The sequence below is a fragment of the Rhinolophus sinicus genome, linkage group LG10 (genome assembly GCF_036562045.2).
Source record: "Rhinolophus sinicus isolate RSC01 linkage group LG10, ASM3656204v1, whole genome shotgun sequence".
NCBI classification, from domain to species: domain Eukaryota; kingdom Metazoa; phylum Chordata; class Mammalia; order Chiroptera; family Rhinolophidae; genus Rhinolophus; species Rhinolophus sinicus.
In genome coordinates, this window is record NC_133759.1 from 50,495,056 (window position 1) to 50,512,189 (window position 17,134).

Here is a 17,134-nt window from a genome sequence, read left to right on the forward strand (position 1 = left end):
ATATAAAGTATAAGGAAAAATAATACAAGAAATAGCCAACATTTGATTCACCAAATAAGATCATTAGAATTACCTGTGTTCCAACCCATTTCTATCTCCTAACTTCCCACTTCAGAAATAATTATCACTCTAAATTTTGTCATTATTATTATATTTTCTTGCTTGTCATTTAGTCTTACCATATATTTTTACATCCGTAAATAACATATATTTAGTTTTGCATCTGTAAATAAAATACTATTAAGTTTTGCATACTATTTAGGTTTATAACTTTTTTTTGTACTATTTATGTTTTTTTAACACTCTGCTTTTTTTCTACTCAATCTTATGTCCTGGAGATTAAATATTATTGTACATGCAATTTGTTCATTTTCAGTGTAAGACTTCACCACAATTTATTTGTCCATTCTGCTGTGGATAGACATTTGAATTTGTTTCCAGGTTTTTTGCTATTACAAAGAGTGCTATTCTGAACATTCTTATACATAATACCTGGTACAAATAGCAAAAATAATCTAGGAGTTAAATTGTTGGACCACATAGTATGCACAGCTTCAGCTTCACAAGGTAACAGCAAAATGTTTTCCAAAGCAGTTGTATTTATTTTCATAGTCACAAGCACTAAGTGTGCTGGTCACTCCATATTTGTCCATATCTTATGTCACCAGCCTTTTACATTTTTGCCAGTTGGATAGGAGATGTGGTAGATGATCCCCTAGGATATCTGCTACCAATGTCTTCCTACCTCTACAAATGTGCTGCTCCTCACAACTAGAGGTAAAGTCTGTTTACCCTCCTCTTAAACCTGGGCTGAACTGGGACTTATTCTACCAGCTGAATGCAGCAAAAGTGTCAAGTATTCCTGTTCCTGCCCTATCCTGCAGAAGGAATGGCAGCCTCAGCTTCCTCCTGCAGAAAGCCATGTTAGAAGTCCAATTATCCTCCAGCCACTGTGCTGTGAGGAAACCCATACCGGTGACATGCAGGCCAATGAAGACAGAGGCCTGGAGGAAATGGTGGCCCTTTTCTCTTATTCCTGGTTTTAAAGTGAAGAATTGTAATGTTTCATCATTAAGTATGATGTTTGCTTTAGCTTTTTATAGGCACTTGTCATGCGGGGTCTCTGGTCCCACTCCCCACCCAAGAACGCAGGATATGGTGAGGCCAAAAAGGAACACCCACGGAGCCATAGGTAGGGGAGTCATACCACTATATTCTCTCTGGTGGCTGGGTTGGAGATACAGGAAGCAGGAGCCACATGATCCGCATCCCACCATCCACTTCTCTGCCAACCAACCAATCCCCTAGCGTAGCCACGACACTTATATTAGTGGCTAATGGCTAACCAGTAACAGCTGATGGCCATCTACTACCCGAGCCAGCAACTTTCCACGTGATGTTGACAGCCTGGAAACTGTTCTCTGGGACTCCATCCCTACAGCACTTTTAGGTTTCAGAAAGTTCCCTTTTATTACAATTTTGGCAAGAGTTTTTTGGGGTTTTGTTGTTGTTGTTGTTGTTGTTGTTTTTTGTTAATCATTAAGGAATGTTTATCAAATATTTTTCTGCATCTCATGATTTACCACATTTTTCACCTTTAATATGTTATTGTAATGAATTGCATTATTGGATATTTAAAATATTAATCTCTCCTTGCATTACCATGAAAAACTCCACTTAATCATGATGTTTTCTTTTTTTAATATTTTACTTGATTCAGCTTGCTAGTATTTTGTCATGATCTATTAGCTATGTTATGGGTAAGGTTGGTATATAATTCTCCTATCTTGTGCTGCCTTTGTCAGGTTTCAGTATCAACTGAGCCTTCCACGTAAAGTAGAAAGTATTCCTTCTTTTAATGTGTTCTGAAATGGTTTGCATAAAATTGAAATATTTTCCCATCAATATTCATTAAACATCACCAGCAAAACTATCTAGAGCTGCTACTTTCCCTTTCCAAACACTATTACTTCCTCCATCTTTACTGGATATAGGAATGTTCATGTTTCCAATTATTAAAGTTAATTTTGATTTTTTTCCCTAAGAATTTTTCATTTCTTCTAACTATTCACCCCTATTAGCAAGGAATATTCATAAAACCCATTTACCTTTAGATATTCTATAATTCTCTTTTTTTTTTTCAAAACTAATATTCTTTATTTTACTCTATTTTCTTGAAGAATTTCAGCAGAGGCACACCATGCTAATCGGCTCGTCAAAGAACCAATTTTGGCTGTGTTGATCATTCAACATTTTTATTTCCTATTTCACTAATTTCTGCTCTAATTTTTAAATTATTTCATTCATACTTTTTTGTATTTATTCTATTTTCTTTTCCTGACTTTTATGAATTTCTTAAGAATTTTTTATTTTTCAATTGCAGTTGACATAAACATTACATTAGTTTCAGTTGTACATCATACTGGTTAGACATTTATATAACTTATGAGGTGATCACCACGATAAATATACTACCCATCTGACACCATACATAGTTATTACAATATTATTAACTATATTTCCTAAGCTGTACTTTACATCCCCATGACTATTTTGTAACTACTAATTTGTACTTCTTAATCCCTTCCCCTTTTTCACCCATTCCCCTAACCTCCCTCCCATCTAACAACCCTCAAAATGTTCTCTGTATCTATGAGGTTATTTCTATTTAGTTTGTTCATTTTGTGCTTTAGATTCTACATATAAGTAAAATCATATGGCATTTGTCTGTCTCTGTCTGACATACTCCACTCAGCATAATGTCCTCTAGGTACATCCATGTTGTTATATATGGCAAGATTTCATTCTTTTTTTATGGCTGACTAATATTCCCTTTTATATATGTACCATCACTTCTTTATCCATAGACACCCAGGTTGCCTCCACATCTTGGCCATTGTAAATAATGCTGCAATGAACCTACAGGTGCACATGTCCCTTAAAAGTAGCATTTTTGGTTTCTTCGAGTAAATACCCAGAAGTGGGATTACTGGCTCCTTCTTTGTCTCTTGGTACAGACTTTGTTTTAACATCTGTTTTTTCTCTGGTATATATCCCAGCTTTTTATTTTTTGTTTCCATTATCATGAAATATCTTTTTCCATACCTTTACATTCAGTCAGTGTGTGTCTTTTAATCTGATGTGAATCTCTCATACAGTGTACCTCAGTTTTCAAACGTAATCTGTTCCAGAAGAACGTAATCTATTCCAGAAGACCGTTCGAGTTCTGAAACATTCAAAAACAGCCAATAGCTAGGCCCCAGGATCTTGCACTCAGCAGAAGCCATGTGACATGTTCGACTTCTAAGTCATGTTCGAAAAATGAAGCATTTACTTCCAGGTTTATGGCATTCATAAACCAAAATGTTCATCAACAGAGAGTTCGAAAACCGAGGTACTACCATATGCAGTGAGCATCTTATAGGTAAGGGTCTTGTTTTCTTATCCATTCAGCCACCCTATCTTGGAGAATTTAATCCATTTACATTTAAAGTAATGGTTGGTAGATATATAGTTATTGCCATTTTATTAATCATATTTTTTGTCTTTTTTTTTTAACCTTAAAGAAGTCCCTGTAAAATTGCTTGTAATACTGGTTTAGTGGTGATGAACTCCTTTAGCTTGTTTGTCTCCAGGAAACTCTTTATCTGTCCTTTGATTTTAAATGATAACCTTTCTGGGTATAGTAGTCTTGGTTGTAGGTCCTTGTCTTTCATCACTTAAAATATGTTGTGCCAATCCCTTCTGGCCTGCAAAGTTTGTGCTGAGAAGTCTTATGGGAGCTCCCTTGTAGGTAACTAACTGCTTTGCTCTTGCTGCTTTTAAGGTTCTCTCTTTGTACCTTTTGGCATTTTAGTTATGATGTATCTTGGTGTAGGGCTCTTTGTGTTCACCTTGTATAGGACTCTCTGTGCTTCCTAGGCTTGTATGTCTATTTCCTTTACCAAGTTAGGGAAGTTTTCATCATTTCTTCAAATAGGTATTCAATTCCTTGGTCTCTCTGTCTCTCTTCTTCTGGTAAGCCCTATGATGCAAACATAGTAAGCTCGATGTTTTCCCAAAACCCCTTAAACTATCAGGGGCAGCTTTGTCCCAGACAGAAGTGCTGGCTCCTTTGCTGAGCCCTCTCGGTACCCAGTGTGTAGATGCAGGTGGGCACTATATGTGAGTCTCCATCAATCTGGCTAATACCATTCACCCCACCCTGGTGATTCCCTGAGACCCTGTCCTACCCAACTTGTGGACCCACCCAAGCCGCTTCCAGTGGTTTCTTCATACAACCAGTCTGTCTTGGCTCATGCTGCAGACATTTCTAAAATCTCTCAAAGATTCACAAATCTCAAATGAGCAGCATCTGGCCTCAGTTGGCCCCATACTTATTGCTGAAAAGAGCCAAGCCCGGCAATGGCAGGAGCCAGCCTTGCTTCAAGGCTTGCCCGCTCCCAGGCACCTCCAAACCTGCAGGGGTGGTGGGCATCTGTGGATTGCTTTGTGGCTCATTTTAGGTAGCCCCAGGCAGGGCATTTGCTGAGACTGAACTTGGTCTGTGGTGGGGCCTCCTGGGAGGGGCTTCCAGGGTGGGGATGCCTGGTGGCCAGCTTTGGACCAAGGCAGATCACCACCCTGCTGCCTCCATGGACAACACACCCAAACAGCAGATTGGGTAGGTACCAGAGCCCCACCAAAGCAAACCCTACTCTGTAGGGTCAGCCCCTACACAACAGCTCCTCCACTGTAGTGATGGCCAGTCCTCATAACCAGTCAGCCCAAGGGTCAATCACTTCTATTGGTGTGCAAGCAGAAATCCAGGTTCAACTACAATAGGAGGGCACACACAATACAAGAGACACACCTGGAGCACTCGGCTCAGGTGACCACGGAGACTGTGTCACTGGACCCCACAGGACACCTACTACATAAGGCCACCCTACTAAGACTGGGAGGCATAGCAGATCTACCTAATACATAGAAACAAACACAGGGAGGCAGCCAAATGGGGAGACAAAGAAACATGTCCCAAATGAAAGAATACAGCTCCAGAAAAAGAACTAAACAAAATGGAGAAAAGCACTCTCACAGATGTAGAGTTCAAAACACTGGTTATAAGGATGCTCAATGATCTTAGCGAAAACTTCAAGAAAGAGGTAGGAAACATAAAAATGGAGACAGAAAACAGACAAACCAGTTTGAAATGAAGAATACAATAATTGAAATGAAGACTACATTAGAGAGAATCAACATAGATTTTATCAATGAGAGGACTGAATCAGTTATTTAGAAGAGAAGGTAGCAGAAAACACCTAAACAGAACAGGAAAAAAAAAATAAAATATGCCAGCCCTCACCCTGGAGCCAGACAACTAAGTTCCTCTCCGTATGTCCCTGGCATCTTTCAAGCTGCTGCTCCAGTGTTGAAGCTCAGAGCAAGTGAGTCTGTCAGCAATTAAGTCCATGTGCTGACCCTTTCAGAGGAGCACCTGGGACTCCAGCAGCCCTCTAGCTCACTCAGCCACAATCTCTGCTGGTTTTCACAGCCAGAAGTTGTGGGGATTTCTCCTCCCAGCACTGGAAGCCTGGGCTGGGGAACCTCGTTGTGAGGCTGGGACCCTTTCTCCTCTAGGGGTCCCTCTGCAGTTGAGGTATCACTCCTGATTTTTCACTGCCACATGCAGGTGTGGGACTGGACAGGTCCGCATCTCCACCCCTCCTACCAGTCTTACGGTGGATTCTTCTGTATATCTTTGGTTATAGGAATTCTGTTCAGCTAGACTTCAGGTGATTCTTAGTGATGGTTGTTCTGTAGTTGAGTTGTAATTTTGATGATGCCATGACAAGATGCAAGCACAGCATTTATCTACTGTACCATTTTGACCAGAAAGCTTTCTTTTCCTAACTTTTAAAATTGGATGCTTATCTCACCAACTTTCGGCCTTTCTTTTTTTTTTTTTTTTCCATATATAATATAAGCCCAAAGACTATAAATTTCCCTGTCAGTATCATTTTAGCTCAATCCCACTAGTTTGGTACATAGTATTGACATTATTGTTCAGTCTTAAATATTTTCTAATCTCCATTACTAGTTATTCTTTAATCCATTAATAATATAGAAGTATGGTTTGTTAATCTCCAAATACACAGGTTTCCTAATTATTGATACCTTTGTGTTTTTTTATTTCTTACTTGCTTTATGAATAAAGAACATCATGTTTGATACTAATCACTTGAAATTTGGAGTATCTTGTGTTACGACACAGTATGTGGTCAGTTATCATAAATGTACTTTGTACACTATATGCTTGAAAAGAATGTATCCAGCAATTGTTGGGTGCAATATTCTATATATGTGCACGGCATTTAATAACACTTTGAACTGGGTAGTTTAAGTCTTCCTTATTTTGATCTTTTAATCTGCTTCATCGGTTAATTACTTAAGGGTGGGTTAAAAACACTGACTCTAATGGTAAAAATAATGAATTCTTCCATGTAGTTCTGCCAATTTTTTTAGCTCTAAAAATGGTTTCTTTGTCTTAACGTCTACAACAGCTTCCTTATGGTTAGTATTTGGCTAGTGTGTCTTTTTTCCTTTCAATGTATCTTTAACTTTATGTTGCAGATGTCTCTTGTAAATCCCATATACCAAGATTCTTTTATGCTGTCTGAGAAGCTTAAGTGGAGCATTTATTATCATTACAGATATATGTGATTTTATTCCAACCATCTTACCTTACGCTTTCTACATGTACTATCATTTCTATTTCTTTGCTTTCCTTTCTTGCCTTGTTTTCAATGACTTTTTTTCTCATACTATTTTTTGCCTCTACTCATTTAAAAGTTGTGCTTTTATTTATATTTATCTTATTTGTTTATGGTATTTACTTCTAATCTTTATATTATTACCCTAGGAATTATAATATGCTTAGATTTTTAATTTATCTAAGTCTTATGTCAATCTCTATGTTTATCTTCTTTCTAAATAATAGAAGGATCCTGAGATGCCTTAAGTCCAGTCACCACCCTCTTCACCTACACATTACTGTTCTCATGTATTTCAGTTCTTTCCTATTTTGTTTTTAACTCATCATTATTTTTTTACAGTCCATGTTTGTTTAGATTTACCCCCACATTTGTCACTATATTTGTTATTCATTCTTGCATCTCAGATATTCCATTAGGAATCTACTTTTGCCTGAAATGCATCATTTAAAAATTTCCTTCAGTGTAGTTTTTTAGGTGGCAAACTCAATTTTTGTGTTAAAAAATTCACCTTATTCTCTCTTCCTTGAATATTACTGATGCATACTAAAAGTAATTTTCTAGGTTGAGATATTTCCTCTCAGCACATCTTCTGGCTAACAGAAGCTAATAAGAAGTCAAGCTATCACTCCAACTTCATTTCTTTAACTGCAATGGGATTATTTTTTCATTAGCTATATTTTTAATGCTTTACTGAAATATAATTTACATGCCATACAATTCATCTACTTAAAGCAGACAGTTGATGGTTTTTAGAATATTCACAAGTTGTGCAACCATCTTCACAATAAAATTTTAGAACATTTTCATCATCTCAAAATGAAACCTTGTAACCAATAGACGTTACTTTCTATTCCCCAGCCTCTGCATCCAGACCTAGTCAACCAGTAATCTACCTTCTGTCTGTATGGATTAGCATATACTGGGCATTTTATATAAACGGAATCACACAATATATGTACTTTGTGACCAGCTTCTTTCACATAGTACAATGTTTCAAGGTTCATCTATGTTGTAGCATGTACTAGTACTTCATTCCTTTTCATTGTTGAATGACACCCCACTCTATGAATATACCACATTTTGTCTACTCATCAGCTGATGGACACTTAGGTTGTTTCTATGTTTTTGGTTATTATGAATAACGTTAGTAAGAAAATTTATGTACAAGTCTATGTGGACATATGTTTTCATTTTTCTTCGGTATACACACAGGTGTGGAATTGCTAGGCCATATGGTAACTACTATATGATTAGTATTTTGAGGAATTTCTAAATCATTTGCCAAAGTGTACCATTTTACATTCCCATCAAAATAAATGAGGGTTCTACTATCTTCATATTCTTAACCAGCACTTTTTATTATCTGTCCTTTTTAATTATAGCAATTCCAGTGGGTATGAAGTGGCATCTCATTGTTGTTTTAACTTGTATCTGTCTAATAACTAATGATGTTAAGCATATTTTCATATACCTATTAGTCATCCATATATCCTCTTTGGACAAACAGTCTAACTTCTTTCTAAGACTTTTTCTTTGTCTCTGAGATTTTGTGGCATTACTTTGATGTAAACAAATAGGTTTCTTTTTATTTATCCTATGAGGGATACTTTGAGCCTTCTGAATTTGTAAATTGGTATCTGTCATCAATTTTAGAAAAATTTTCAGCTTTCATCTCTTCAAATATGGCTTCTGAATAATGACTCTGTCCCTACTCCATCTTTCCCTCTGGATCTCTGATTATACTTATGCTAGACTTTCTTATTCTATCTTCTATGTATCTTAACTTGTCTTTCATGTATTTCATCTTTTTATCTTTAACTTCTTCTGCTCTTTTTTCTAGTTTAGTAAGTCTCTCCTCTTCTATGACCACTCTATTTATTCACTGAGCTTTGAAATTTGCATTTTGATATTTTCCCATTTCTAGAAATTTTATTTGGCTCTCTTTAAATTTGCTTTATAATCTCTTGCCTTTTATGTGTATGTTCAATCCCTTCTGTTATTTATTAAAACATATTAAACATACTTATATCATAGTGTTTTCTTAGAATTCCGACTTCTGAAGTTCTTGCCATCTGGTTCTGTTGTTTGTTGTTCCATTGGCTATCACTTATGGTGGTTTGTTTTCTTAAAGGTTTTGTGATTTTTAAAATTTTTTATTGTGTAATCATGTTTTCTTTTCTTTTTTTTTTTTAACTTTATCTAAAGAAATATTTTGAAACCTAAGTTAACACATGGCTTTCCAGAGCATTTGCCTCTGCCAATACCTGGGGCTCTGCCTATTGAGGACCCCTTTAAACTATATTGTCTATGTGAAGTTTTTGTATCACCTCATACTGCACACCTATGCAAGAGCCAGCTGTGATTATAGATTCTCAAAGCTGGCTTTTTTATCTTCCACTGGCTCAAAGTTTTAAGGCAGGTAATTTGTCCTGGAGTCCCTAGTCTTGGTGGGAAAAGAGTAGAGTGGGGAGGGTAATTTTTAGTGTACCCTTACACTTAAGAGTGAAGCTGTCTGGGATCCTAGCTTTATGTGGTAATGGTAGCAGAATTCCTATTTGATTCCCCATCTTGAGCAGGCCCAGGCTTCTGTCTTTTTCTTAAATGTCCTTGTGATATGAAAACCAAAGCTCAACATCACCATTCTAGCAAATGCTAACAAGAAGATACAATTAGTGTTCTACTTATCCCTCTCACTCCCTACTTTGTCTTAGCTTTGACCCTTGAGAATCTTTCAAATTTGACAGTTCATAAATACATTTTTAAATGTATATTTCTAAAATATATTTCATCCAGCATTTGTTGTTTTCAGCAAATAAACTGGCATAAACAAGAACCAAGCTACAGACAACAAATAACTGCTTAGCATGAACAGAGTGGGGTGCTTAAAGAGAAGTGAAGCCCCCATTTCTAGAAGTGTTCAGGTTGCACAATTTACTACAAAAGTTTATGTGGAGGGAACTGCCATTTACTGGCAGAAGTCAGACTACATCAGGGGACAAATAATTTTCATCTTTCTTGCCAAATCTAAAGGTTTGGTAGTGGCTGGCCAGAAGGCAGTCTTGAGAAGGATTCTGAGTATGCTTCAAAGTTCACTGGAAGAGACTCATGACTGATTATTAACATTCTCTGGGTATCTGTGAGCAGGTGGCAGAACAGCTCAGGTATGTGCAATCCATGAAATACATTACTGTTATAATTTAATGATTCGTGAGTCTGATCGGTTTTACCCGGGACAAAAGTAAGAAGCATTTTCTCTCTCTCTCTCTCTCTTTCTCTCTCTCTCTCTCTCTCTCTCTCTCTCTCTCTCTCAACACGAACAAATTCTAAATTTTTTATAAAAGGGGAAATCAGTATTAGGATTACCTAAAATTATGAAAGAAATTAAATCTGTGATGATTCGCATTATTCTTGGGGAACATGGCCCCAAATCACATGCAGTTGTACATGACAGCATAGTATTTAGTTGGTTTCACACATGAAACTGATTTATCTGAAATTAAAGTTAAAAAAATTTTCAACTCTACATGCCTAAGCAAAGATGATGCTTATAGTGAAAAGACTGATTTGTGTTCATTTCTACAAACACCAGAGTAAAAATCTAGTGTGGGGGTGGGATATTGAGAGAGGAATTTGAATGAAATTAACTTGATCAATGAAATGGTATTTAATAGAAAGGAAGGAGATGGCAGGTTCTAGACACACCTACTTTACTTAATAAAAATAGATTGATAATGATAAAACTATTTCAGTCTATAAATATTAAATAAGGAGTTGCTTTAAATAGCTTTCAGACTATCACTGCCATGAGGTAAATTTTAAATAAATATTTTATGCAGACAATAACAGAAAAAGGCTTTTCTAAAGGGAATATAGTTACAGGGTAAAAAATCATATTCGTCCATAAAAATATGCCTTTGGCTTCTTTTATAGCCATAAACTCAATAAAAATGGAAAGTGATGCAATCGAACATACATGAGAACTGAGGCTGGGGGAAGGTCTGTCTCGGCGATGGCAAGAAGAAAAGCCAATCGGAATTACATCACATGCTTTATATGCAATCCATGTGGACATCAGGCACACTTCATCTCGTCTGAAAGTTCTTCTACCACTTATGTCTGTGACACAACCAACACCCTCAAAAAACTACTCTGCCAAATAAAACAGCTTCTTTTTCACTGTAGATATGGCCCTCATGTCTAGAAAATGATATGCTTATTATCATGCAGTTTGGGTTATAAGGATTGTAATCCGTCAGAGGTTCGTAAAAAAATGTGTTACAAATTCAGAATAAAGGGGGCGATCTAAGACAGCAGAGTGGCATCTTTGGCAAACTATGAAAACACCGCGAGTGGCTTATATAGAAGTACTGGGATTAGTAGATGAAAAATGTGTTAGGCTGGGAACAAAGGCTCGTGGGGAACAGGAGAGGCTATCATTCTTTTCCTACCAGAAAAACAATTATTTATATGTTACATTCCATTTTTAAAGGCTTAACAGTGCTCCTGAAGGTAACTCATGCTTTTCTTGGCCTCTTAGTTCTGCTCTCACAATCTGATTCCTTTAAGCCTTCTGAGTGGGGGTAGAAATTGCAATTTCAAACAGGGGAGAGTTGCACAGCACAGGAGATCTCCCAGAGTCTCAGTTCTCAGGAGCAGCATGCATGTGCCAAAGTCCTTATAAGATGCAGGAATTTCCACCATGGCCGACTATGTCTAGTATCCCTGCCTTTACACAAGCTGAGATTCTGAGCTCTGCTTTTACGTTTTTGCAACTCACCTTCCAGCTTTCCAAAAATGTGACATCATGGTTTTTCTATGACATCATATGTATAAAAGCAATTTAGGTCTTCACTGCTACCTAATTTAATCACAGAGCTTTCCAGAGGCCCTACCAGTCCCAGCCATCTGCTCAGCATCAAAATGGAGGTGCACCCCCTTTTAGATGGCTGTTAAAAATACTTCCTTCCCCTCCAACCTACATGCTTTATTCATCTTAACAATTAATGCAAACAGCATTTCCTTTTCATACCACAATATTGTTACATTGTTTCTATGTCAAATTTTCACTGAAAAATTTTACATTATCTATTTCAAGAAACTTCTATATCTAAAAATGAGTTTGTATATAAGAACTATTATTAGCTGCCTTTATTAACAATTTGGAGCAAATCATTACACATTGCCATTGAGATTGATTTGAGATTATGCCCCATTAATGAAGTGGAATGAAATGCTGAGTCAATTTGATCACTAATGGATCATAAAAATAAATTTCAGCTAAATAATATTTCAAGAATATAAGCAAATGAGAACATGGACATGGGAATAATTTTAGGGGCTTTCTTCATGATTAGGTTGAATTTTTTTATCTTTTATCTTTTATCTTTTTATTTTAAAAATAGTAAACTTCCGAATAATCATGATAAAATATGCTTTAGATTTCTAAAGAAATACAAAAGAAATACTCAGATCAAAGAGCATCTCCTAACCTACCCTTTGTAAACAGTGATCATCCTGAGGGTGCCGCTTCAAAGGCCCCTGGTAAAACAGAAGCTCCCTGGCCACGTTTAAAAGCTTTCTACATATTCATTACAAACAGCAATAAGAAGTAACAATATTTAGCTGGAATTTTAGACTTGGTTTTCAAGAGTTCGATTCCCCTCCTTATGCAGCATTTCATAAGAATTTCTGAAATGTTCTACCACGACTCTTTGAGTCTCTATAAGCCATTAAAACAACAGTTTGCGAAGTCAACTGTGCCAGCCCCAAATCTAGCATTTTCTGCTAGATGGGATCCAAAGTCATTTTATGATTTCCATTTCTGTCACTGCCTGAGTAAACCAAATGAGTTTAGCAATTACTTTTCCATTTCCCAAGTAAGTTTCAGAGCCTCTAAGGTTTTTGCAATTTAAATCTAGTATTTCTTTTCTTTTTTTGGAAAACGTGTTATTTCACATAGACTTGAGTTCTTCCTACTTCCTTATCTGTTGGTGGAAACGTATTTTCACTTATCCTTCTAGGTTTGCTCTGGCATTGATCTGGGTTTGCATTCTTAACCAGGCCTGTCATTGCTGTTTTGTCAATCCGATCATTTAGACAAGAAACACTAACTCGAAACCTACACAACCTGCATTGCTCCAGCCAGAAGTTAACTCACATCAAATCTTCAGGGTAGTTTTTTTAGTATATTTCTTACTTTCCCAACTAAGTTCTCAGTATGAGGGAGTGGTAGTACTTAACATGCACTACTTTTAGTGCCCCTCAGTTGCTAGCTCAGCAACATGTGCTAGAAACCAGTCTATGAGGACTGTAATACTCAAACTCCACCAATGACAGCTTTATCCATACAACACTGCATGAATGAAAGATTCCAAGATAAACAGACCCCAATGGTCACACTAACCAATTGTTTTGTCAACATATGTGACCCCCTACTGCAAAAATTAACTCCTCAGATATCTGTGAGGATTTTGACAAGCAATATATTCATATAAACTTTGTAGAAAATAGTCCACAATGGACCATGAAATATGCTAGTGATCCAATTTTAGAGGATAGCAATCCATGCCTCTAAAATTTAATAAGTTTCATGATAAATGATTTCCCCGATTGGAATCAGTTCACACAGCCTAAGGGATCCCACAATGCACAAAACACAAGCACTCAGGACTAAATGCTTAGCAATAGCTATGTCTTAGCAGACCTGCTCGACCACTCGTAGGCTTAAATAAGGAATCAAGGTTCCCTCTCAAAGTAGAAGTGGGAAGAATAAGTAACTGAAGTAATGGTATGAGCAAGTATGAGCAAATAAATGTTAGGGTTCAATCCAATAAGAACATTCTTTCAATGGAGAAAATATAAAAAAACTACTTACTAGTACTTTTTAGCTAATTTTTATCATTCTATATGGGATATTTACATGACATTATAAGAACTCATTTTTAGAAATCCATTTTTCTCCATTAGTCAAAATAAATACAACATTATTACTATTATTATTAATTATATTTGGTTTTACTTCTTCAATAATAATGGGTATAATTAGCAGCTCTGTGAGAATTCATAAACAAAAACCTCATTTAAACGGGAGTCAGGAGGCTAGAAGAAAAAACTCTAATGCACATGTCACTCAACTGATCCCAACAGGAAGAGACATACCTTGCATCTCTTACAGGAAGCAATGCTACTCTACTACTGTAGCAGGAAGAAGAAAAAAATTTCTCCTAGCCCAGTAACAGCTCAGCCAATGAGAGCCTGCCATAACTCAGCCAATGAAAAGTCACTGTATTTCAAACTTCCAGTTTCCTCCAATGGATTCTATTTACAACAGCCCCTCCCAAGTCTATAGAATTCCTATCTTTTGTTTCTCTGTACTTTTACGCATGGCTATCCATTAGACCACATGCCCCAAATTGTAATTCTTTGTTGTTCCTGAATAAACCCATTTCGCTGGAGAAGTATCTGGTTGTGTATTTGTTAAAGGTCAACAGCTATTGTTTTGAGCCAGGCACTTTAACTACATTATTTCATTTAATCCTTTTAATAACCCTCTATGATGGGTAGTGTTGCCCTCATTTTATATAAGAGGAATGTGTGGTTGAGTGACCTAAGTCACTCCCTAAGGCCAGGCACCCAGCAAGGGCAGGGAAGAGATTTGCCAGAGTTCGCTTTAGTCTTTGGCCTGCACTCTTCCCACCATGCTCCTCTACTCTCCTCAAACATTCTTCTGACCTGACTATTTTTGGAACCCTTCAAAGTAACTAGCCATTAAAAGTTAAAACTAACTCGAGGATTGATGGTCTCTCAAACAACCACGGGCCAATAAAGGTCATGACTTACTTGCTGAAGACCATATAAATGTTTTATTTACCTGGACAGAGTCCATGGTGAGGGGTGAAGTTTACAGATCCATAGCAGTTTCAGTTGTAGAAGAGGCTTGAACTCTCTCCCACCATTCAATGACAGGGTAGGGAGGAAAACTTTAAGCCAAAATAATAATTTCCCCCAAACTTCGCGAGTTCACTCATATTGTGCCTCTGGTCTTCATTCCCAGAGGCTCTGCCTATCGTCTGCAGGCCACCCTACTACTGTGCTTGCTATACCTCAGCTCAACTCTCTGAGAGGGAAAGACTGCAAAAATGAAACGAGAAGGCAGGGCTGAGCAGGAATACCCATTCTGCTTTTTGTGGCAGTCCCTGATAACAAGGGGTAAGAGTCAAATCAACGGATATTCTCCTCATATCTCCACTCCTTGATCCAAATTTAGACAAAATCTCAACATCACCTTACAGATGGAAAGTTGGCAGAAGTAAGCACAGTTTTTGTTATTTCCCCTGGAGAAACACACATATATATACACACACATACATACATGGTGAAGTAGATACTAGATATTATTTCCTCTCTATAATTTGAAAATTTTCTGCAAAGAGTATGCATTTACTTCATAACTGATAAAAATCATAACCATCGTTTAAACATTTTTCTCCCTACTCTCACTGTTTTCTCACAGAAGTCTGCATTACTCATCACTCTGCTGCCTTTATAAGGCAAGAAACAAGAGTAAAACCTAAAACAAGAACAGGAATATTTAAGAGCAAGTGGTAGAAAAAAAAATTTTTAATTGGTGTGGTTATTATTTTCAGAAGCAAAATGAGTTAGAGAGAGGAATAGATAAAAGCACCTCAAAGTCTCAAAAGACCTATTTGGGTTTATAAATTTAATAATTATGTACATGTAAAAATAATAGATATACAGGTGCATGGTCCATTTGCAGCCCAGTTTAATTTTGAAAAAAAATGTAAGCCAAATTCTTTAACACTGGCAATAATGAAACAAATTAATGAAAGGGGTACTAAAATAATACTTTCAATAGAAACATATAGCAATAATAATAATAATCACTGTCAAAAACAATGCCTTACATTTACTGAATATTTTCTAGAGATTAGGCAAGTTGATGATATGCACAATCTCTTGGAATCGCCAAAGAACCCAATGATATAGCTACTTTTCTTTTTTCTTATCCTTATTTCATGGATGAAGAAACCGAGGCTTAGAGAGGTTGAATATTGAGTGTATGCAAATAGCAGCAGTGGGACTCAAAATCACTTCTGTCTTAAACACTATGCTAAAACCAAAATGTCCTCATACCATTGAAATCAGTTCAATTGTCTTCTAAGGGCCACACCTTTTGACACAATCACCTTCTAGAGGTGGGCCAAAAATTTGGCAATGACAGAAACTTTAAAAAATCGCACACTTATAAAAACTCTGGAAATTTGCAAGACATAGGACTATTAAAAATAAATGTTAATTCCCAAGACAGAACAACACCAAAGAAACTCATTAGAAAATATTGAATACCTTTATACATAGAAATTCTAGCACAGGTTTTCCCTGATTTTTTTATCTTGAATCTATGCTTCTGAACTGAAAATCTTTGCATTCCTCTTTATTATCCATATATTTCATGATATCACATAAAGTCAATTATGTGGGTATTTGGGAAAAGTATGTATGTAAGCCATAACTTTCCAGTCACACTAAGAGTATAAAAGTTTATAACTCTGGACCATACCTTCGTTTTCATGAACTTGGAGTGACTTTTGTAAACCTCTATTTGTTTGATCTCTTCTTCACGGTCCTCAGTGTTCAGCACACCATTGGCTTTTAACATCTGGATCTCATCCTCCAGGTCCCTTATGTTTCGCTCCAATGAAGCAATTTTTGTGTCCTGTTGGTAAAAAAAAAAAAAAAAAAAAAAAGGCAAAACAAAAAGGAGAGTGGGAAGAAGGGGAGAGGGGGGGGGGGGGGGGGAGAGAGAGAGAGAGAGAGAGAGAGAGAGAGAGAGAGAGAGAGAGAAGGAAGGAAGGAAGGAAGGAAGGAAGGGAGGAGAAAGAAAGAAAGAAAGAAAGAAAGAAAGAAAGAAAGAAAGAAAGAAAGAAAGAAAGAAAGAAAATTATTTTTCAGTATCATCAAAACAGAATTTCAGAAAGCAATTTTGGTAGTAATACGTTCATTATGGTGTAGACATAGCCCTGAATTCAGAACAATTTTTTTTTTTCATTTCTGAGGATCAGTTGTGAGATTATTTTTTAAGCTCCCAATAAAGATCATGTCTCAATACAACATAGAGAGTCCTCTAGATATGTTTGTCTAATATCTGGGAATCAAATAACCAAAACAACAGTGATAAAAGTGATCTAAGCTCTTAGAAAATAAAACACCATTTAAGTGGACAAGTTTGTAATTGAAAATATATAAGTGTATATTCTTGAGTCTACTCGTAAACACAAAAAACGTTTGTTCACGTGTATATTCTGTGGCTGGTTTTATAAGGCATGCTTGGAATTTGACTGTGAGAGGAAAGGAAATTA

General features: G+C 36.6%; 1 protein-coding gene across 16 annotated transcripts in view; it reads right to left on the minus strand.

The window, feature by feature from the left end:
* ERC2 (ELKS/RAB6-interacting/CAST family member 2) overlaps nt 1-17,134 on the minus strand; it is a 918,423-nt gene that overhangs the window by 598,913 nt on the left and 302,376 nt on the right. For all 16 annotated transcript variants that reach the window (XR_012489712.1, XR_012489713.1, XM_074313131.1 and 13 more), the window contains one exon: nt 16,336-16,491. Coding sequence is in view for 14 of the 16 variants with exons in the window: in XM_074313131.1 (XP_074169232.1) it covers nt 16,336-16,491 (156 nt within the window). In the remaining 2 variants the exon portion in view is untranslated. The remainder of the gene's footprint in view (nt 1-16,335; nt 16,492-17,134) is intronic.